General features: G+C 40.6%; 1 protein-coding gene across 2 annotated transcripts in view; it reads right to left on the bottom strand.

Annotated features, from left to right (window-relative positions):
- The window catches only part of NALCN (sodium leak channel, non-selective), a 253954-nt gene that overhangs the window by 140676 nt on the left and 88440 nt on the right, over positions 1-24838 (bottom strand). Inside the window, exon 9 of one of the 2 annotated variants that reach the window (XM_086611009.1) lies at positions 24343-24429. The exons of the other annotated variant lie outside the window; for it this stretch is intronic. Within the exon in view, the coding sequence (XP_086467135.1) occupies positions 24343-24429 (87 nt within the window). The remainder of the gene's footprint in view (positions 1-24342; positions 24430-24838) is intronic. 2 annotated transcript variants of the gene reach the window in all.

The following is a 24838-nucleotide window of genomic DNA, read 5'->3' as shown; positions in this document are numbered from 1 at the left end:
CATCTTGCTGTCAGTATTTCCAAACAGCACGAAAACTTGGAAAATGAGATTCTAAGAAAGCAATTCCTCAAGGAAGGAAATAATTTCTTCACTGGGTTTTCTTTTTACTATTGTTTTATTTCCCAGTCAAAGACAGTAAGAAAAAAAAACTTCATCATGGAAAAGCTTTATACTCAGCTGGAGCTCCTTACCTTCTCTTAGTTCTTATTGCAGCTTTTTATCTTAGTACAATGATTATTACAGCATGTATGCTTTGAAATTTCTTAGAAAGCCGAGCTGAATTTCAGCACTTTTTCTTGTATTGTTGAGCTGTTTAAAACTTACGGAAGTACTTGATCAGCATTAGAAGCAGTAGAACATTTCAGTTCTTTGATAACTTTCCTTCTGAACTAAAAACTGTCAAATGTGTGCTTTAGCCAATTAAGGCAACTCTACGCAGAATTAACGAAAATCTTTTCCTGTGTCAGACTGGCCATTTGTATTGATTATTGGTTTCTGATTGCAACGCTTTGCCTAACAAGAGTACATTAATCTTCGTGGTTACCATATGTACTGTACTTGCCTTGGGAACACAGTGTACATTACGCTTCAGACTGGAAACAGCTACCTCCCTTAAAACACTTTTGCTTCTGATCTTTATCACTTTTACACTTTTGTGTGCCTCAACGAGGCAACAAAAATTTCACTTCATACTAAAAGGCTTGGATCATTCAGAAATAGCTAGGCAGGTATGTGATGGGAAACATAAGGAACATGTCCATAGTGGTACACTAAGTAATCCTAATTTTTAGAAAAAAACATTTTTCTAAGATGAGTTATTTGGCTATATAAATAAATACCAGATATTTTAATGGCATTTCCACCTTTTGACTGGAACAGTTTTTCCTTGCATTTTCCTTGCATAATTTAATTACCACACTCTAAAACTTGTGATTTACATATAAAAGCTGAGATTACTTTGAAATAAATCAAATGCCCCATTAAAGAAGTGATCAGATGAATAATTAGAAGGGAAAAAGACTTTTTGCACTTAGAGTCAAAATCTACTTTCTAGTAACCAGGTTTTTTTCAGACAAAACACATGGAAGAGAATCATTGAAGTATTGATAGGACAAGGGGCAATGGATTTAAACTGAAAGAGGGCAGATTTAGCTTAGATATAAGAAAGAAATTCTTTACATTGAGGGTGGTGAGGTACTGGAACAGGTTGCCCAGAGAAGCTGTAGATGCCCCATCCCTGGAGGTGTTCAAGGCCAGGTTGGATGAGGCTTTGGGCAGCCTGGTGTAGTGGAGGGTTTCCCTGCTGTCATGGTTTGATGTGGAGGGGGGGTGGTTCTGGTGGCAGGAGAGGGGTTTTGCTCCCTGCGACCTCCCCGGTTTTGGAACCGGCTTAGGCTTAGTTCTGGCCACCAGATCAGACTGCCATCCCCCTCGGGGTTGAGCCAATAGGGCGCCTCTGCGAATTGCCCTATTTAAGTCAGGACAAAGGGACCGGAAAAGGTGCTTCGCCCAGGATCGAGCAGAGAAGGGAGGAGGGCACTGCCCCTGCTCCCTGGCTCCCGGCCGGGCAGCTGCCTGCGTCGGGCTGGCGCCGCCCACGGAGAATGGTGGCGGCGGAGCCAGCTGGGGAACTCGGGGGCACCCCACTCCCGGGGTGCCCACTGGGCTGAGTTCACCTGGAGAGGACTGAGATCTGAGAGAAACAGCTGCATCAACACCAGGTCAGTGAGGATGGAGCGGGAGGAGGTGTGCCGGAGCCGAGTTTCCCCTGCGGCTGATAGTGAGATAGCAGGCGGCCCCCTGCAACCAGGACGGCCTCGGTGGAGCAGAGACCCACTCGCAGCCCGTGGGGAGAAGATGCCTGAGCCTGAGGATGGTCGTGTTGGGGTGCACGACGAGGCAGAGCGGCATCTGGAGTCTGAGTGACAACCCACGCCGGAGCGAGTGGCTACAGCTCCCTAAGTACCCGAGACTGTGGTAAAGCCCACACCGGAGCAATCTGTGGGGAAGGATTGTTTCCAGTGGGCTGGACTCACGTTGGAGAAGTTTGTGGATTTTTCCTCGTGGGTAGGGGATCCATTGGAGCAGGGGAAAGGGTGTAAGGACTCCTTCTCCTTTAAGAAAGAAGCAGCAGTAACAGCACGGAATGAACTGACCTGCACTCCCCCAGTCCCTGCCCCCTGTGCTGCTGGGGGGAGGAGGTAGAGCCGGGAGGAAAAGGAAAGGGGGGGGGGGAAGGTGTCGGTTTTAAGATCTGGTTTTGTTTCTTTCTGTCCTCTCAAGTAATCGGTTTTTGTTTCCCTTTGTCCTTCTAAGTAATCATTAATAAACTGTTTTGCTTTGAGAAAAGCTCTGCCTGTTTTGCCCAGGACCATGGTTGGTGGGTGCTCCCTCTGTTCTTGTCTCAACCCTCAGTCCCTTTGATTTTTTTTTTCTCTCCTCTCTACTGGAGAAGGAGAGACTGTGTGAGTTTTAGTTGCTGGATCAGCCTAAAACCACGACACCTGCCCATGGCAGGGGGGGGTCAGAACTAGATGATCTTTGAGGTCCCTTCCAACCCTAATCATTCTATGATTCCCTCCTAACTGAAATAGTGCTTGAAACTGCTCACAACTTATAGGCACTGTTGTCCTGAGCAGGGGGATAGCAGAGCTAATCAGAGATTTTGATTGCTCTTAATTTGGAGGGCAAGGGACAGTGATTGCCTACATCCTTTTTTTTAAAAAAAAAATCCCTTTTTTAAAAGGGATTTTAAAAAAAAAAAAAAAGCATCTGTTCTCCAACTTTACCAGCTGGGCTAGTTTTACTGCAGTCAAGCTGTGATATCCCTCTTCCCTTCACTAATGTAGAACCAGTGGTGCAGAGCTGTCTAAACAAGGGAATATGGAAAGATAACTCAAACTAATGTGGCTTAGATTATAGTATTTCAGAATGAAAATAATTTGATTCTAAGATCAAAGATTTGCCCATTTTTAATTGCTTCCCTCTCACATGTAGTAGCACAAAAAAGTATTTCCCCTGTTTCTAAAAAGGTCATGAAATTAAAGTTGGATTTGGACTGGATCACACAGGAATCCTGTTGTGTAAATCTCTTGGAGAGGCTGGAGTCCTAGAATACCAGAGACTGCAGCTTTCTGGTTATTTTGAAGCTCACCTTTCCAAATTTAGTTGAACTCAAACTTAGTTGGGTAATTGAATAAGCAGCACAATAGCTCTTCAGTTTCATAACCACACACAAAGGTGACTTGTTATGGTCATTTTCAGCCAGTTCATAGTTCAACATTGCCAGCTTTCTTTTATAAAAAGTTATTTTAAGAAATTTATTTAAAGCGAGAGACCTGAGACATAGAGATAGTCTCAAACCTAACATGTGCAATCCAAATTTCAGTCCTCTTTGAAAATCATTCCATCCCACCTCCAAAAAACCAAACTATAAAGAATCTTTTAGAAATCTGCACATAATTTCCATTCTTTTGACTGTTTTTCCAAACCAGATTAAGAAGAGTTAAAAATGTAGATGCCATATAAAAAGAGATAAGCATAATGCGTAGTGTTTATAACTATGACATACTTAGGGCACAAAACCTAGCAAGTCCTTCAAAAGGCAAATCACAGATGCACCAGAGGCAGATACTAGTGAGTCTTCTTTCAAAGGCTAGGAGATTGTGTGTAGGCGGGCACAACTGCATTTTTTTTTGACTCTTTTCACCATCACAACTTGCTGGAGCTGTGTCAGCTTCTGCTCATCTATATCCAGCAAACTAGAAGAGCAGTTTAGCTGCCAGTAGAGCTGATTTGCAACACTGACAGTTTTAACACCACCTAATTAAGAACTGCTTCACTGAATGCTGCTAGAAATGGATGGGATTACAGCAAAATAAATGGGATTGAGAAAGCAGTAAAGACATAGAAGGTAATGACTTTGGATGAAAATGATAAATTTTGGGGCATGTCCTCAACACTGAGAAGCACATGGATAGAACGTTGATTAAGTTAGTGATGGGAAAGAAGATACATAACTTCCCCTTCCCACAAATTCTTGAACTTTTTACGATGCTCTTCTCCCTATAATCCATCCTTTCAAAAATTATTCCCATATGTCCTTTATGAATTTTCACTTCAGAAATACTTACCTGATGTGAAAGCACACAAGGCGGGAATTAAGAAATGTTACCCTCACAGCAGGGGAAGGACAGAAAAGCAGAACAGGTGCAAAGGAGAACAAAGGGTTTAGTATCATAGTGAGCTCCTAAGAGTAGTCTACAACTGACTGGTGGCAGTGATAGGGGAATTGCCATTCATGGACTGTAAAACTCATTCTAGGATAAGGATTTACATGAGCCTCACTTCTAGAAATGTAGAACACTAAATCAAGTTGGGAATTGAGAAGAAAGAAAATTAAATAAATGAAAAGGCAGGTTAAAAGTTTGCCATCAGCACATACACAGCTGGTTTTAAAAGTTTAATTAATAAAAAATCTATAATTGTGAATTGATTTTAATGTATACTAAATCAAAATGAAGCAGCTAATTAGTAAACTAAATCTCTTCTGGTCTGTATGGTAAGAGTTTCTATTGAAGTTAACTTCAAAGGGTTTCTTTAAAAATATGAGCATCAAACATTTTTTTGAACAACAAAGGAATATCCTTTGATAGGAAAATGCTGTTGTCCTATATTTGTAAAATATAATTCTTATTTTATAATTCTCAATGGAACTATAAGGTATCTCATAAGGCTTGAGGAAAGAAGGATGCTGTAATTAAGTGATAAAACAAACTAATAACATAAGTCTGACAATACTGATGCAAGTTTTGCAAATTTAGATATTTTCTCATTTGAAAATCATTCAGCTGATTTTATTTTGCCAAGGACGATCTACAGCACTTTTAAAAATGGTCACATTAATATATCTCATGAAGTAGTATTTCCATTTGTACAGTCATCCCTGAAAACTAGGAAAATACAGAAATTCCAGCTATCTTATAAGTGTTAGGTTTATATGATCTTGATAGTATCAAGTGTTAAGAAATGTATTTGCCTTTACTGAAAACCATCTCTTCAATTATGGCCAATGAAATACATCCAAAACTGAAGAACTATTTGTAAAATATCATGAAATATGCACTCCTGGTGTATTTTTGTCCTGTAAAAATTCTTTAAAGGCAACTGTTGTCATTGACATAGTGCAGTATACTGAATTAATATGCTATTCTAAATACCAATCAAGTAGAAACTCTTTTGACCTGTATCATAGAATCATAGAAAGGTTAGGATTGGATGGGACCTCAAAGATCATCTAGTTCCAACCCCCCTGCCATGGGCAGGGAAACCCTCCACTACACCAGGTTGCCCAAAGCCTCATCCAATTTGGCCTTGAACACTTCCAGGGATGGGGTATCCACAGCTGCTCTGGGCAACCTGTTCCAGTACCTCACCACCCTCTGAGTGAAAAACGTCTTCCTTATATCTAATCGAAATCTGCCCTCTTTCAGTTTAAATCCATTGCTCCTCGTCTTATCACTACACGTCCTTGGAAAAAGTCCCTCTACAGCCTTCCTGTAGACCCCCTTTAAGTACTGGAAGGCTGTGATAAATGTATGTATGTCCAGTTTTGGTTGGCTAGAGTTTTATTTTTAGCAGATGAAATTTGGTGGGTCTGTAAACTAGAATGTGCACCAAAATGCTTCTCATTATCAACATGATGGGGTTTTATATCTACTTGAAGAGTAGGGCCTATTGAAAACGCATTACCACAATATGTGATTCAGTATTTGCATTGTGAATTCAGCTGGAGTCTTGAATGTTTAAATGACCCAGGCTTTGAGCTATCATCAATGACTGTCTTAAAATTATACGAATCACCTCCTGTTGATGTCTTTTTCTTCTGATTATAAAGTGCCTAAGGTGATCAACTCCTATCAGCACATTTAATTGCCAGACTCCTAAGACAGCCAAATAAATTCCACTCCTTCTATGTCTATGTCTGTACAATCACACCTACGCATAAATATCTATTCTTGCCCTCATTCCCATCCCTAAGGCTTTAAAATAATTTTTAAATTAATTTCTGGCTAATGTTGTTATTCCACCAGTGCAAAGAGTAAAAACATTTAAATTAAAGCTGCATCTATCACTGCCATACATCCCTTTCTAAGCCAAAGTTATATTCAGTTGTTCACCCTTTGCATACCATAACTTACTCTTCTCTTAAACAACCAGTAGGATTAACCTTGCTGCTTAAATATTCATGATTAATGCTGAACTGGAATGTTGTGTACAGCATATATCGTACATTGATTTACAATGTGGGGTTTTTTAATGTGAAAAAGGAACTTCAGTGCCAGCATCACTACTGATAATTTTCCAAATGATCTGCAAAAATAACTACACTGGTTCATATATACCCACTGGTATTACTGTCGTTTTATTTAAATGATAATTGCAGTTACTAATGTTTTTAGTTGAACACATTTGCATAATCATAATCCATAAAAATGAGTAAATTTGTAGCATTCACTATCTGCCTTGTACATACACTTATCTGTCTCAATATAAGCTCCTTACTGGTTTATGAATACACAGTATACTCATATGTGGAATAGTCTTCTTAGAGATCAATATTTTCAAAGCAGTCAAGTGGATTTAGACATGTAAGTTCCATTGAAGGAATGAAATAGGTACAAAACAATTCTTGGAATTGCTGAAGCACAGTACATCACTTATTCTGAGAACTAGGCAGTATTCTAGAAATGTGTTCAGTGTTAAAAATAAGCAGCAAAGTAAATTTGTTACAGCTTGAGTAAATTTAAGGAACTCCCTTTTTCATTATATTTATAGCTGGGAGAAATAAACAGCCATTTTCTCCCATACATCTCTAAATCTTCGTGATTTTAAGGAGGAACACTTAGCATGTCCCTTTTACCTCATGGGTGTATGGTCTTTTTATTTATTTCAAGACTGTTTGGCATTTAGATTTGTTTCAATCTGCCATTTTTCATGTCTGCAAAACCAATGTTGTATATTCACAACATTAGAGATGAAATCCTTCTCCAGTACAGCCAGTGGCAAAACACTTGCTGAGTCTGATGGTGCCAGGGTTCTACTGTTTCCCTTCTGCACTTTCCTCAACGAGAACCAGAAAAAATCTGGAGGAATGGAGGGTGAAAAAAACTGTGCCTGTCACATGCCCTTTCCTCCTCACCTCTTTTCTGAGGGGTAGGTAGAAGAAGGTCTTCAAGTATCAGCGCTTGGCTCTACTTAGCTCTGCAGAACACTGAGAATCCCCCACCAATTTTCTTAACAGAAACCCAATTTGAGAGCAGTGAATCATCCTCTCTTGCAGCTCCATCGGTGAATAACAATCTGCCTCAGAACAGTCAAGTGAAACACTGGCAAGCCAAGGTTGGTGTCTCTGTATCACACACAGCTGCCCAAGTATCCTTGCAGGCAGATCATTGCTCCAGGTTTGGTTTTAGTTAACGGCATTCTCAGCTGCAACAAACTCTGCTCAGTCTGCTCTGTCCCCCAGGAGGTTACTCCTATCACCTCTCTAAGGATGCCTACTCACTGCCACCTCGAAGTCTCCTGGTATAAGCTGTAAGATCCTAATGCAGCAACACAGCTACATCTTGCCTGACTTCATCCACATCCTTTGCAACCATCTCCATGTGAAGCATGCTCAGTAGCATCCTAGAAAATGGAACAGTGCTCCTTTCTCTCATGGGAATCCTTCTGACTGGGAGCACACAAATAAAACAAATACCATCCCACTACAAGACAGTGTAAAACAGACTCCCGTCCATACCTGCACCCTTACCTTTCCGCAAATAATGCCAATGGCTTCAAAAAGAGGACTGGTGCACAAAATCCTGACATATTTCAACTACTTTAATGAGATTCATATATATGCCTATGCTTGCTGAACTGGATTTTTTGCTGAATAAACTACTGGTACTCAGGAAACCAAATAAGGACCTATATACTTAATAGCTTCTTAGTTGAAAATTATTTCCTGTTAAAAGGAAATCTGATAACAAAAGAACATTATTAAATCTGCAAAGCCATGAATTACCAAATGTTGGAATTAAGGTCATCGGTATCTGGCATGCGCATGCTATAACACACCCTTTACGGACATGGTCACCAAAGTCCTGAACTTTTTAGTGAACTTCAAGGGGCTGTAGGATGCACATCAGTAGGTGAAATATCCTGCAACATGCGGTGTGAATAAGGCAGAGAATGGCACAGGGAGGAGGATGGCTTCATCCTTAAGGCAGCTGAATACTTCTTTGGAGAACTGTATTTGATGTCTATCTCTGCTGAAAACTTTGTGATGCTAACCAAGCTGTCTGAAACTTTTACAAACCAGTCATTACTAGAGTGTTCCGCATTTTAAAGGTATCTGACTTTAGCGGAAAATCTCTTTTTTTTTTACTTTAAATTCATTGGTACTGGTATTTAAAACTTTTCAATAAAATCACTTCAAAGGAAATGTGCAATGTAAAGAAAGATGGGAACTTTGCTTAAAAGAGTTAATGTACAAATATGAGAAAACGGGCTTGTTTGCAGAATTTACAGTTGCCAAAATTTTGCCTTTCAAATGAGGTTATTTTTGAGTGTGCTTAGTAGACTGATTACTATGAGGGTGTGATGGAACGATATCAACCAAACAGTCATACCCCGATCTCAGCAAAACACATATGCTGTGGGTAGGTATGGCTAAAGTCCACTTGTTACCTAGTGGTGCACAAACCACTGTTTGCTTTAACAGGAAAAGATTTAATCTATGCAAAAAAGAGCAATACGGGAGATATTCGTGTTCCACAAAGCATACAACAGGTGTGCACTCAGTGGAAAATCAAGACGCCCATCAGAAGAAATGGTTCAGATGATTATCTTCCAGAGACAGAGCATGGGATTTCTCACCCATAACAAACTTGCTCAGAGGAGTCTTAGAATTGTTTTGCTTCTGCCCTGTTTCAGTAACTGATATGCATAAAGGTGCATGTATATGTATATGAATATGTATATGTATATGTATATGTATGTGTATGTGTATGTGTATGTGTATGTGTATATGTATGAAGAAACACATTTCTCTTTATGGTTCTGATTTAGTGGCAGCACCAAAATAGATGAGGGAGAGTAGGTCTTATCAGTGAAGGATTATCAGCCTTGGCTAAGGACAACCAGCATAGACCAAAGGTGGCTGAACCTTGGCTAGAGAAGAAAGGAAGAAGAAATCAAGGATCTGTGAATGGATCTATCGATAGGAGCTTCTAAGTTATGCAGTATTGGGAAATTCTACTTTGGACAGGGCATGAAATGGAGTGGCTAAGGGCAAAAATAGTAAGACTTTTCTTGCAAACGTTTATGAAAGGCAGGTCTTGCCAATCAAACCTGATCACCTTCTATGACAGGGTGACCCACCTAGTTGACGAGGGAAGGGCTGTGGATGTAGTTTTCCTAGACCTCAGTAAAGCCTTTGATACAGTTTCTCATAGTGTTCTGGTTGAGAAACTGGTAACTGCTGGCCTGGATAGGCACACCCTCCTTTGGGTTAAAAACTGGCTGGACGGCCGGGCCCAAAGAGTGGTGGTAAATGGGGCTAAATCCGGCTGGAGGCCGGTCACCAGTGGGGTTCCCCAGGGCTCAGTGCTGGGTCCAGTTCTGTTTAACATCTTTATCAATGACCTGGACGAGGGGATTGAATGTACCCTCAGTAAATTTGCGGATGACACCAAGCTGGGAGGCTGTGTCGATCTGCTCGAGGGTAGGGAGGCCCTTCAGAGGGATTTGAACAGACTGGATCGTTGGGCTGAGGCCAATGGCATGAGCTTTAATAAGGCCAAGTGCAGAGTCCTTCACTTGGGGTATAAAAACCCCAAGCATCGCTATAGGCTCGGGGAAGAGTGGCTGGAGAGCTGCCTGGCGGAGAAGGACCTGGGGGTGTTGGTTGACTACCGGCTTGATATGAGCCAGCAGTGTGCCCAGGTGGCCAAAAAGGCCAATGGGATACTGGCGTGTATCAAGAATAGTGTGACCAGCAGGAGCAGGGAAGTGATCCTGCCCCTGTACTCGGCACTGGTGAGGCCGCACCTGGAATATTGTGTCCAGTTTTGGGCCCCTCGCTTTAAGAGAGATATTGAGCTCCTGGAGCGAGTCCAAAGAAGGGCGACTAAACTGGTCAAGGGGCTGGAAAATAAAACTTATGAAGAGAGGCTGAGGGAGTTGGGGCTGTTTAGCCTGGAGAAGAGGAGGCTGAGGGGAGACCTGATTACGGCCTATAAATACTTGAGAAAAGATGGTGGGGAGGTAGGGGAAGGACTCTTTACACTAGTGATGGATGATAGAACAAGAGGAAATGGGCATAAGCTTAGTCAGGGGAGATTCAGGTTAGATGTTAGGAAGTATTTCTTCTCTGAAAGGGTTGTCAGCCACTGGAATAGGCTGCCCAGGGAGGTGGTTGAGTCCCCATCCCTGGATGTGTTTAAGAATAGGGTGGATGATCTACTTAGCGATATGGTTTAATGGGGATTAGGGATGGTTGGACTCGATGATCTCTAAGGTCTTTTCCAACCTAGAAATCTATGAATCTATGAATCTATCAATAGTCAGTAGGAGGGAGTACTGCGTTCAGCTCTGGAGTCCCCAACACAAGAATGACGTGGAGCTGTTGGAGTGAGTCCAGAGGAGGGCCATGAAGATGAACGGAGGGCTGGAGCACCTCTCCTATGAAGACAGGCTGAGAGAGTTGGGGCTGCTCAGCCTGGAGAAGAGAAGGCCCTGGGATGATCTTACAGCAGTCTTCCAGTACCTGAAAGGGGCCTACAAGAAAGCTGGAGAGGGACTTTTTACAAGGGCATGTAGTGATAGGACAAGGGACAAGGGCTTTAAACTGGAAGAAGGCAGATTTCGATTAGATGTAAGGAAGAAATTCTTCCCTCTGAGGGTGGTGAGGCACTGGAACAGGTTGCCCAGAGAAGTTGTGGATGCCCCATCCCTGGAAGTGTTCAAGGCCAGGTTGGATGAGGCGTTGAGCAACCTGGTGTAGTGGACGATGTCCCTGCCCATGGCAGGGGGCTTGGAACTAGATGATCTTTGAGGTCTCTTCCAACCCAAACCATTCCATGATTCCATGATTCCACGATCTTTGAGGTCCCTTCCAACCCTAACCATTCTATGATTCTATGATTCTTACTAAAAGAGAGTTGGCTTAGAAGATATCAAAGAAAACTAAGAAGATACACAAGATGATAGTTCTGAGCTAACAGAATAATAGATTGGATGGCAGAACTGTATGCGGATAAAGAGAGCATGAGGGAGGGAACTGTGTGTACAGTCAATTTTCACTCATTAGTTCCTCCTCTGAATATCTAGGATCTTACAGAGGGAAGTGGAGGTCAGAAATAAAGGAAGGAGCACAGCACATGTACCACCAACTCTGCTATATTACCGTTTCCTCAGTCAAACTTTTCTGAAAAGCTTATAATTGAGAAGCGGAAATTAATTATATACACTCTGGGTACTGTGCAATTAATAAAATGTCACCACATAGATTATACACACCAGGTGGCATTAATGGCAAAATAACGTATAGCACTTGAAGTATGATGTCTCAAGCTACTGTTCAAAGGATGAGGTCAAGATTAAATGAAAATGACTGATCGTAGAAAGCAATTATAAAAAATCCTGCAACACTGCAATTTAAATATGAAACAGTATGTTGTGAGTCTAGGCTTATAAAAGTATTTAAAAATCCATGTCACAACTAGCAAAGAAAGCATCTGCTGAAGGTGCTTGCTTCTCTCCACCAAGTATGACCTTCTGTGCCTCAGCTGGGTAACTAAATTTAAAATATCTAAAGTAAGTTAAATGTCCATTCCTGCCCATAGGAACAACTAGTTATTGCGTGCTGGGAAAGAATATGCTAGTGTTTTGCCAACGGCCCTAAGAAAAAGAAGCCCACATAACAGTTCTGCACTGACCTGAGGTGGAAAGACCAAGGTTCCTCATCCAGCAGACAAAAGGCAAAGTTGGGGAAAGAACCTAACATAGCTGCATGCCAGTCTTTCAGTTGTGACTCATTTTTGTCTGTCTTATACTATGAGAGAGTAAAAGAAGTATCTACTGCACCACACTCTTATCCCTATCAATGCAGAATTATTTTCTAGCCTTTTGTTCCCTGGCCTGATAATGACCGCAGCCACTGGAAAGCATTTCCCTGCTACCACACAAACTCTTCCACAGAATCTACAACATTCGTTGTTGGCCGTAAATTCCCTCTTTCTTAATATTATGCCCTTAGTCTTAGTTATACTTGCTTGTACCATACAATGTACGCCCTGCTCCACCCTATCCTAGTTTTCTGTCCTCTCTACTCATTAACAACATTAACAACCAGGCATGTTTGTTTTCTGCATCTAAGTATTGCATTTTTGCCCCTGTGTTATGAAAGAATTTGTCAAAAAACTTTTCACCTGAGGAAAATTCATTCTTTGGTATTCATTCATCTGATACTTTTACCCTGTTAAAGTAATGAAAGCCAAGAAGCAACTACAAAAACAGATCGCCATATCCAGTCTGCTTAATTTCCAGCTGGCTGCACAGCTCTGGTTTAGACCTCTTCAGTTAGTTCTCCTTAAAAAAACACTCAAGCATGTCTCCTTCCGTTCTGTACAATCCTCTAACATCACAAAAGTCTTTGCACCCTTGAATAACCTCACTCATCCTAGTATCAAACCTGAGAGCATGCAACGCATGAACTCAGCATCAGACCATAAAACTACTGCTCTGGTGAGCCACAGCACAGCCCTTGCATTATTGTGGATACTCAGAACTGAAAAAAAAAAACAGAGAAATAATTCTGTCTGAAGGACACAGGGATGCCACAGGGGCCCGGATGAGACAAAGGGCCAAGCACTGTGTAAAGTGGGCATGATCGATCTGTTCTGGAGAAGGAAGTATGAAAGGCCACAGTTCATGCCAGATGGCCTCTGGGCCAGGTATCCATCCTGGCCCTCTTTAGCTAGAAAAATAAAGATAACAAGTCTGTAAAAGGGAACACATACTTTTATTGTGACAGTTCAGTTTTGTACATTGTCTGAAAGCTCTGAGACAAGAGCATAAAATGATTTATTTTTTTTTTGTACGGAGGATTTAAAATAACAAACAGAAAAAAAAGACCTCAGACTGCAAAATACCCTGAATACCAAACTAAAACTCAGGCTAGAAATCAAAGTACATTTATGCCAAAGAAGGGTGCAAGCATGTGCTATTGGTTCACATACATTAAACACGAAGAAACTCAGCGTCCTTCCTCCACACGCCACATCGCTAGCTTTCCTCTTCACTCCTCTCAGGCCTCAAAGACCCTCTTTGCAAAGGTCTGAGGCAAGCGTAGGAGAGAAAGGGAATTCTAGGACAGGGAAGCAAAACTGTGAGGGAAGCAGCTTGAAGATCTGAATTTATGGTACTGCACTGCAGCCTTCAACTTGTTAAAATGCAGAGGTCCGCTGAAGCGCTTCTCTCTAGCCGGGACTTTAAAATTCACAAAGCATAAAGGATGTAGACTTTGACACGACAGGGCAAATACCTCTCTGTATAACAACTGCATTTCTGTCAATGAAGTTCATATAAAAACATGATTCTCAAAGGTCTAGGTAACTTCTACTGATTTCAGTAGAATTTAATAGATGCAAAATACATACGAAAATTCAGCATGCATGCTTGCTGAAGCAGGACTTAATTTTGCTTTACATCTGCACATCAAAAATATCTAATATAGATTATTATGGCCTGCTGGAGAGGAGGTAAAGGCTTTGGCTTTAGAGATTCACCCCAAAAGAACTGGCACACCTGAAATAGGGCAGCACGCAGCCTGCACTCTGATGTAGTCTGTAGAGTGATGTGCAACACCAGATTCAGATCTTCAGCTGTCCTCTGGCAATGTGCCACTATGATCCTACCACTGGCATTTGTTAAGGGCTTAAAGACACGTGAGATGAATCAGCACCACACTGATTCTCAGAGGAGTTAGTCAGTGTTCAGAACACCAAGAATATGATAAAAAAAAAGCAAAGACTACATTTACAAATAATTGAAAGTAAAAATTGTAATCTGAATATGAAATAGCCACTTTAAAATCTCAGAATGTAGTAAGAGCTGTTTATTTAAATACCTATTAGCTCAGACTCATCCCAATTACTCTTAGGAACCTCACTGAGGTGCTGAGAAGGCCACACAGTTATGTCACCTCCCCATGACAATGAAGAAATACAGACAATGTGAAAGACAATTCAGCATCCCCAACATGTGAATTGTCTTCAGATTCATGATGGGAATCACTCTCTCCACTGACTACTGAGGAATCTAAAGGATTACAGACCCCAAAAGTAAAAAAATATACTGCAAAGTGATTTTGTTTTTAAAGTTTCAAGAATCTGAAAAGAACATCTATAAAGAACAATCTAATAGCCTACAGAGCTGTAGTACATGATGTTCTTTGCAGTTGTAGTGAAAAGAGACCGTTCTTTGAGAAACATTAGAAATATGGAAAATATTGGGGGGGAAAACAACTCACACAAAGAAAAAAAAAAAATCCCTGCTAGTTTTATTCTAAGACTCTGCAGTCTTCCACTTTGCTCAGATTTGTCATCCAAGTTACAGCTCTAAAGGAAGTCATGCTGCTGCTGCTGCTGCTTCCAACGCTTTGATTGCTGTAATTGTGCTAAACACAAAAAAGCCACATGACAATTTAAATACCTGTTTTCAGTTTGATGGGATTTGAAACACTGGACACATTTAACCCCAGAAATAAAATTTTCCAAAGGAAACTCAGCTGAACTTTGATTTTAGTGGCATTACCGAATAGTTTCTACAATCCACTGACACCAATGTGCCTTAAAATTTCTAAGTGCAAATTATGAGTACAAGCTATACTGAAGTCCATTGCTGACAAGAATTCTAGAAAAAACAATCCACTCTGCCTCTTCAGATCACAGCAAAAAGACTGAGGGGAAAAAAAAAAAACAAACACATAGCTGAAGAGGTCTTTTAAAAATATAGCAACTTGCATATTTTTATGATGGGAGATTTTTAGCTTATTAATTAGATCGTGATGTTGGAAGAACTGAATGTCACTACTTTATGTGATTTATCAGTGAACTGTACAGGCCTGTGTGAAAGAGGGTCAAGATTTATAAAAATTCCTTATGCAAAACTTTTTACTCGTGGAGCAGAAAATCAGGATTCACACAAAAGTTTCTACTTTCAGTTTTTCCAAAAGTAAGGAGAAGTTCAGAGATCTTGACTGATTATTAGTGTCAGTCAAAGCTTTCATAACTCTGACATACAAAGATTTTTGAAAACCTACTGCCTCAGACAAATTCCAAACACTTGTTATTAAGTCTCCCAAGGATATGCCAAGGGCCTGATGTAACCATGTTTTCTGCTGCAGCAGACCCTCCTCTAAGGAAGAATACTGCCAAGGAAAACCACTGTCCTTTTATAAGCTTAATCACAGTTTAACACCTATCTGTTCTTTCTTTGTGACAGGATTGTGATAGTTACAAGTCTGTAGGAAAATAATATTTTCAAGCTGAGGAAGTCATGTTCATGAAGTCTATTTGTTCAAATGCAAAACAGTGATCTCAATAACATGTTTTCTTTCTTTTTTGTTTAGTTTCTGTGGTTAGATTGCTACAAACTGTGACTAGTAATTTACTTTGATTGTAATGAAGAAGAACAGCCAGTTCAGCAAGTAAATAGAAACTACAGAGAAGAAACTATGAACAAAAAAGAACTATGTCTCTAACTCACTGTTAACATATGTGCTTTGGTGTAACAGTTCTAAAGGAAAAGGCGGCAAGTAGGCAAGAAAGTGGAGGGAGAGAGCGAGGGAGACAAAGGAGTGGGAATGAAGGAAGAAAGGACAGAGGGAGGGAGGGAGGGGAGGGGAGGGGAGGGGAGGGGAGGGGAGGGGAGGGGAGGGGAGGGGAGGGGAGGGGAGGGGAGGGGAGGGGAGGGGAGGGGAGGGGAGGAAAGGAGGGAGGGAGGGAGGGAGGGAGAGGAAGAAAGGAGAGAGGGAGGTTGGGTGTATGCCTTGCAGACTGGAAATACACATGCGGTTCTGCACTCGCTTGAAATTACTTTTCATTTAGATACATGCATACAATAGCAGAGAAATAGAAGCATAGACAAAATTACAATAGGAATCTAATAATCATTGAGTTAATTAATGTTTGTTAATACCAGAATGTTACCTATGGGAGATCTGAACGTTGTCTTACAAATGACAGCTTCGTCACCAAAATACACTAATCATAGAATCATAGAATCATAGAATCATAGAATCATAGAATGGTTTGGGTTGGAAGAGACCTCAAAGATCATCTAGTTCCAAGCCCCCTGCCATGGGCAGGGGCACCTTCCACTACACCAGGTTGCCCAAAGCCTCATCCAACCTGGCCTTGAACACTTCCAGGGATGGGGCATCCACAACTTCTCTGAGCAACCTGTTCCAGTGCCTCACCACCCTCAGAGGGAAGAATTTCTTCCTTAGATCTAATCGAAATCTGCCCTCTTTCAGTTTAATGCCATTGCCCCTTGTCCTATCACTACATGCCCTTGTAAATAGTCCCTCTCCAGCTTTCTTGTAGGCCCCCTTTGGGTACTAGAAGGCTGCTAGAAGGTCTCCCCAGGGCCTTCTCTTCTCCAGGCTGAACAACCTCAATTCTCTCAGCCTGTCTTCATAGGAGAGGTGCTCCAGCCCTCAGATCATCTTTGTAGCCCTCCTCTGGACCCACTCCAACAGCTTCGTGTCCTTGTTATGCTGGAGTCCCCAGAACTGAACACTCTTTTTTTAACAGCCCTTCCTGATATTCAAAGTATATTTCCCTTTCTGAAGTTTCCTCATCACTGATAATTCTGTTTGTATACACGAACATAAACCAATCATCCCCATACTTGGTGTTTATCATCCTCAGAGACTCATGTCTGTCCTCCTCTTGCTGCTGATTGTATGTTACAACAGCTTGTGATCCTTTCATTGTCAAGTTTCATTGTTTCAAATCCTTTAATTATTGAAAAGGAGCATCCATCTCAAAATTACAACTAATAATCTTTGCACTACATTTTTTGTAATTTCTGAGTAATCTCAAGAAAATCAGCAAACTAACTCCTCAATTGTAATCAATTAAAATGCTACATAGTTACTTTATGTAACTTCTTCCCACAAGATGTTCTGGAGGCCAAAACGATAAATGGGTTCAAAAAAAAGGCTAGACAAATGGATAGGTGATAAATCCATCAACGGATACTAAATATAACAGCCTAAATTTAACATCCACTTCAGAAAGTCCCTAAATGAATGATTGCTGGAGTCTAAGAGAGCGAGGGCATAAATGGATATCCAGAAGCTCAGAGAAGGATGATCTATATATGTCTATTTCTGGTACTGGCTGATTTTGGAGACATGGCAAATACATTGTTTGTCTGCTAGTTTTATGCATTCTCTGGTATCTACATCATGAGGCTTATTATTTTTCAGGTCCCTTTTAGTAAAAAATGACAAATTTAAGTACATAAAAAATGTATACAGGCAAAATATGTTTGGTTCCCTAGTTTTATGAGATTACCCTTTTAATTCAGATCAGAAAAAAGATAGTTGCTCTAAACACCACAGCAGCAGCTGGTTTACATTATAATTGTCCTGTCCCCTCCTTCCTCCAGTTAAACAGAATGTAATAATTTCACCTGTCTGAATTCATGACTTCTTTTAATAACGTAAACGGAAGCGAACACCAGTTTACACTACCAGATGAGACAGTGAGCTGAGGTGTCCCAGGAGGAAACTCAGTGCCTCTTCAGTTGCCATTGTTACTGTGGTTAAAGCCCCTGAAAAACAGAGGCAAGCAGATAGCAGAGGATGGTAATGGCTCTACCATCCTCATCTGAAATGGCATAAAGCTCAAACTGAGCACACATTTAATGACAGTTCATTTCATGAAACCCCAACTAGTGCGAGAGTTATTCAGATGTTGGAGTTTCTACCCCTTTACTCCATTCACCACACTTCACAATTTCTTCCCACATCCTATGCACAAGTGAAAAACAGTGGAAATATCTTTTTTTTTTTTTTTCCCTGTCTTCCCATATACAACTCAAGATAGGAAGGTTGGATGGGGCTGGACTTTTTCTGCATATTCTTCTGTTGCCAACATTTCTAGTTTCCTTGCAGTCTTCCATTCCACCTCATTTTTTTAACCATTTTTACCTCACCAAAACTAACAGCTTGCTTTTACATTTAAGCTTTGCATATTCTGCTCCGGAGTCTCCTCAGTAAAACTAATATGGTTGTTTTTCAGTGCTATTTCAGTGCCGAGTACATGACTGAACTATCCAACCTTCTGTTAACTGATGCAATTTCTAGGCTTTCTAAATGAGAACAGGGCATAGAAAAAAGAAGTGGATTTTTTTTTTTAATGACAGCCTCAGAAGTTAAGGATTTGGAATCAATTTAATCTGCTTCTGAATAAACTAATGTAATATACTCAAATAATAAACTTATTCAGATCAAAACTTAATTTTAACCAACTGAAAGAGAAGATTTTTCTTTCACTGTAAGAGAGGATTTCAGCTAATTGGAAGAAATATATTATATATGTATTTAATTTAATGAAAGCCGCCACTGTAGGTAAGAAGAGAATAGGACTGAGTGGGCATTCCTTTTGCTTGATTCCAACGTTACACTAAAGGGCACATTAGTATATAAATAGACTCTACCACACTTTTCTGGTTCACCAATAATTACTTCCCATGACAGAGAAGAAGCGAAAACCCACTTGTGCTCTCTTCTGTTACTCCTGCAATGAAAATCCCTAAGTACTGTTTTATCTCATTTCTCTCTCTCTCATTCAGTATGTCCATTATGAAACTTCTGAAACACTCAATTCCTGCTTCTCTGGCCATGTCTCCTTCACCCTCTATACGTTTTCTGTCTTTCGATATTACTTCTGATCTTTTTGTCTTTCCTTCAAGGTTCTATAAAATGCTGTAACTGTATAGAATTCTGTAACACATTCTGATAATATGTAGCATGAAGAACTAACTTTTTTTTCAGGCAGAAAGATATGATTAAATTTCTGAAATTAATCATAGGTCCAAGAGCCCTGTAATCATGATAATATCACTCGCTTGCTCGGATCATAGCTTTGTGACCTTCTGTTTCTTCCTCAGATGAAACACATATGATTAAAAGTGAATACAGTGGGTTTAACCTGTTGAAGATTTTATTATCAGATTATGAGGACACATACAGTTTGTGAGTAGGTGACCACTTCCATTTATGCTGCTACATCACACACAGTGTTCCCAAGCTTTTTCTAAACATCATTCCATCTCCAGCTGGGCGTTTCATTTTCTGCCGGACGTACGACCCCAAAATATTAGCATGGACAGCGAATTGCTGTCTGACCCATTGTCCCCCACAGGAACCAGAGTTCCAGACTTTCTTTGCTCATCACAAAACTAAGTATTGAGAAGACTAAAGATGTCATTACTTGGTGTTAGTAACACCAACCACAGATTCATGGACGACATGTGAGTTAAAACTTTCCAGTTCAGCTTTCAATCAGTATGCATATTTTACAAGTCTTTGCGGACAGGAAGACAAAGAGAAGGAAGGAGTGATAAAAACATCAACAACCTCTAAAATTAACAGGAAAGGAATAATAAGAAACACAGTGTGCCTTTAACATGGGATTAAAGGGGTAAATACATGCTCAAAGAGTTTCTTAAAGGATTTTTTCTGGAACCTGGTGCTCAGTCTTTCTTTATTTGTGGACTGAGAGCTTCCTACTGTGCTCGTAGGAGTAAATCACGGTAGGCAGGAAGTTCTAATGCACTACAATATGTTAAAGTAATATCAACAACAGCAAAATAATGTGGCAGTGTGGGAGCCTCAGCATGTATTCATGCCAAATGGTTCATGTTGAAATGGAAAACACAAAGACTATTTCTCAGTGACAAAAGAAAATCAATATTTAAAATCAATGTCAGTCATGAGGAACAGTGAGAATAAGTAACCAAAGACCAGAAAGCACCTTTGGGAACACTCAAAAGAAAAATGTATTGAATATAAAACCATTATACTGAAATAAAAGCCTCTTTGCCCCACATTAGGATAAATTTGCAAGTAAAAATCAGAAACCATACTGATACTAATTTTTCATGTTGCCACTTCCAGTCACTTCTAAAACCTAAAGAAAACTTAGGCATCCAAGTCAGAGTTCTTCAAAACCATCAGATTAATGCCCACTTTTCTTGCCCATCTCTCATGGTTTAGTCTTATTTACTTTTAATTACTATGCTGCTGTATACAACTGCCCCTTGCAGATCCCAGACCTGCATGCACATGCTGGTTCTGTCCTGCCTGTATGCCATGGGCCCAGTGGAAAGGCAGGTGGGCTCTCAGGAGAGACAAGAAGGGGTGCCCTGGCAAGCACAGTGGTGCTCACCTGTCCAGCAATTTAGCCATACCAAGTCACACTACTCACTAGATGGGATTCTGAAACTCCTTTGTAATCCTCTCTTTGCAAATCAGCTGTGACGGAAGTGTAAAGACTTGGTTAGCCTGCTTATTCATTTACCTAATTGAGCATTTTGGTGCAAGAACGACACAATTGTGTGAGACGGAGTTACAAAGGCTCTGCACAAAGCCTACACGGTATCTCTGTCTGAACTATTTGTTTGCTCAGGAGTAACACCAGACCTGCATTGCTTCAGGTGCCATTGCAAAGTTCTACCTAGCCTAGCAAGGCCTGCCAGGCTGAAATCCCTGACCCAGTCGGTGTGAGTAAGCATGACTGTACAAAGGCCAAACTAGTAAAACCCAACAGATCCAGCTACTCTGTGTGAAGTATATTCCAAAACCTGTATTAGAGAGGTTTTTATGTTACACATCACACATAATTCACATTATTCTTTCCTCCATCACTCCGTGCCTTAGAGAGCTGGATGCATCTATTTGCTAACTTAGATAGAACAAGCCCATCTTATTGGAGTGCCTCTGAAGTAGTTAGTAGGTTTAAACACCACAGTATTCAAACCTGAGAGGGATACACTTTTCCACCATAAGGACTGCAAACTAAAGCAAAGATTTCTATTTAGTAGTTTTCTCAAGGTCTACAGGAAATTTGTGCTTGGCCAATAAATTGAACCCAGATCTCCAGAGTCCCTCTCCACTCCCTTAGTTGCTAGGATATTTCCTCTCCTGATGCACAGTATAGTTTGTCGAGGAAGTAAATTCTAAATAACTCAATACACTGAATAAGTGGAGTTCCACCAAAGCACAAACCCAGACCCATATAACTGTTGAAATAGAACTTTTAATAACATTCCCTTTCGTATTTGGATCTGTAATATTTACAGAGCCCAGAGAGGAATTAATAAAACCAAACACTGCAAAATTTAATTAAAATGATACAGGGCAATAAAGAGTCTTCACTACCTTTTTCTAAGAACTCCATCCTTCACAGGATATTGAATGACAACATACTTAGCCAATAAAGGTCAGAAGAATAAATATTAACTGAATGTGTCCTAAAGGCAGGATATATATTCTCCAATCTCATTAACTCTTTCCTAGATTCAGATTTATGCACCATGTTCCTCTTAAGGAACAAAACCCACCCAAACTCTTAGAAAATAACTACCTCATCTCTCACTAGGAATTTAATGCACAAAGAATATCTTTAACATATTGCAAATCTTTAAATACATTATTTTTTTTAGGAAGCCTATTATCTTTTTCCTTTCGATTGATAGAACTGAAACAATAATGCATAGTGAAATTAATAAAGGTGTGTGTGTTTATCCAGATGTTGTGGTTTAGGCCCAGCCAGCTTGCTCACTTGTTGCCTCCCAGTAGGACAGGGAGGAGAAAATATAACAAAAGGCTCGAGGATCAAGACAAGGACAGGGAGGGATCTCTCACCAATAACGGTCACAGGCAAAACAGACTCAACTTGGGGAAAAATCAATTTAATTTGCTACCAATCATACGACAGGAGGATAATGAGAAATAAAATTAAATCTTAAAAAGACCTTTCCCTGACCATTCCCTTCTTCCCAGGCTCAACTCTGCTCCTGATTGCTCTACCTCCTCCCCCACAGCAGCACAGAAAGACAGGGAATGGAGGTTGCAGTTAGTTCATCACACGCTGGTTTTGTTGCTCCTTCTTCCTCAGGGGAAGGACTCTTCACACTCTTCCCCCTGCTCCAGCGTGAGATCCCTCCCACAGGAGACAACTATCCACAAACTCCTCCAATGTGAGTCCTTCCCGCAGGCTACAGTTCTTCACGAACTGCTACAGCATGGAGTTCCTCCCATAGGGTGCAGTCCTTCAGGAACAGACTGCTCCAGCGTGGGATTCCCACAGAGTCATGGTCTTCTTCAGGCGCAGCCACCTGCTCTGGTGTGGGGTCCTCCATGGCTGCGGGTGAATCTCTGCTCCACTGTTAACCTGCAAGGGCGGCAGGGGGTCCGCCTGCCGTCTCATCACGGGCTGCAGGGGAATCTCAGCTCTGGCACATCTCCTCCCCCTCCATCTTCAATGACCTTGGCATTTGCAGAGTTGTTTCTCTCACACCATTCCTTTCTTCCCACTGCCACGCCAGGGATGAACCTGGGTGGCCCCGGCGGGATGAGCTTCACCCAGTGGGTGCTCTGGGAGCGGGGTGCTTTGGAGCACTCTCCGAGTCTTGATTTTGGGGACCAAGGCCATTGGCCGATGCCGGAACCACTCCCCGGCCGGGGCCCTGCACAGTCCTGCACGGCACATGCAGGGAAGCTTCCCACAGGAGTCACCCCTGTAGCCCCTCCCCCACTACCAAACCCCCATGACGCAAACCCTGTACACCAGACTTTGAGATTTTGCTTTCTTTGCATTGTATTTTAGTCTATATTTAGTAAGAATAAAGGCTATTGGGGCACTATGCTAATAAAATAATATTTTAATGCATTGCTCTCCTTTGGATTGACATCCAGCAAGGTCATGGATTACTGGAAATCTTGCAGATGTTGCACAAAGGGATGAAGAATGAAAAGAAAACTGCTAGTTGAGTTGCAATTATAAAAAGTTGCAGCACCCACTGATGCATGAGGTTTATGTCCCCTGGAACACAATTTACTGTGAGTTCACATGATTCCTAGAAGGGGCAAGAATGCAATATTACAAATAAAGGTAGACCAGGTAAGTCAGATGTTATCTTAACTTTCATCTGGAGGAGTTTGCATTGTGAGTTCAGCTACATTTTATCCACATACCTGAGACTGTTACTTGAGAACACCACAAACGATGTTCGTGTTGCTGTCAAATCCAAGAATTAAATTTGGGAAGAGGAATTATCAGTTAAGACATATGCTGTAATTAAAAATATGGCAGCAGTTTCACAAAGCAGAGATATCTGAGAATGAACAGCTTGTGGAGAGGATGAAAGGTGCTTGCCAGCTTAGAGTTCAGCAATATACATGCTGCCAACAAGTAGTGTATTTTAGTTTACACATTAAAGAAAACATAACCAAAACTGCTAGCAAACATCCTGCTATCAGACTGCTATAGTAGATTTGGCTTTCTACTCTGAAGCAAGTTTGCTTCATCCAGTAGTGACATTATTTAACTTGTAAATAAAAATTTGAGATGCTGTACAGTGTGCTTTAATAAAAAGGGATTTATAACAATATTACTTACCTTAGTCTGGATTTATTTAAACAATGAGGATAGAGTTTTACAAACTCACCTATAACCAAGTGAGAATATTAAATCTGGAAGTTTCAAACACTGTATAGCTTACTACCTACATACCTCTTCTCCCTTCTTCTGTGAGCCTATTTTCAAGATGGAATAAGAGAAATGAGGTACTTCGGTGTTTATTATGATTAGTCATGCTTCTTGGCATATGTTATTGTATTTTGCAATTAATAAACAAGCATTTCTGTTGTCAACAACCTAGGAATGGAATCAGTTTGTATATAAAGTCTGAGAGATAAAGGATGACTACTTACGTTATTTTAGATTTTAAAAATCTAAAATCTTTTTCTCATGAGCACACAGAACACAGACTTTATAAGGAATGCATTTTTCTAATCCTCTCCCTTTGGGTGTGGTATATCTTTTTCTGTTGATCTGTGATTTTCAAGAACAAGCCTACACTGTGGAAAGCAATGGATTAAAGAAATTTCTGACTGGGACTATTGAAGCTGTTTCTCACCACAGTCTCTTTATGCCAATATTTGAGTGGTGCTGGTTACACACACTGATTTATTAAAAAGCAATGTCATACCTGTAGACATGCAGGAGCTCTGCCCTGGGGTTTATTCACATCAACAGCCACAAGCTGCCAACCTCCAGCAGCATCTTCATGAAACATCTTGAAAGAGAAAACTGTTGTCAGTAATGTTTTATGTGCCAATAAATACAAGTGAAATCTAATACATTCCCCTTAAGGACCTGCATACATTTTGATGATAGCTAGTTTAAATAAGAGAGAAATGGTTCTTACGGCTGCAGAAAAAAGGAACATGCTCTTTTTCCCACATTAATAGATTCTGAATTTTACTCAGATAACATCAAACACTCTCTATTAGTCCTAATGTAGAAACTGATTCAAGTAATCTCTGATCAGTATCATTAGATGATGGTACCTGTTCAGAATAAATTCCTTACTAAGGTAAGCTTATCCTGAGGAAACACAAATACGTTGTGACCAAAAAATAAGTTTTATGGTGCATTTGGAAATAATAGACAATTTTGTCTATTTTACTGGCAAAATTTTTTTA

This window comes from Tauraco erythrolophus, chromosome 1 (assembly GCF_009769465.1).
Source record: "Tauraco erythrolophus isolate bTauEry1 chromosome 1, bTauEry1.pri, whole genome shotgun sequence".
NCBI classification, from domain to species: Eukaryota; Metazoa; Chordata; class Aves; order Musophagiformes; family Musophagidae; genus Tauraco; species Tauraco erythrolophus.
This window is presented reverse-complemented; position numbering and strand designations above follow the sequence as displayed.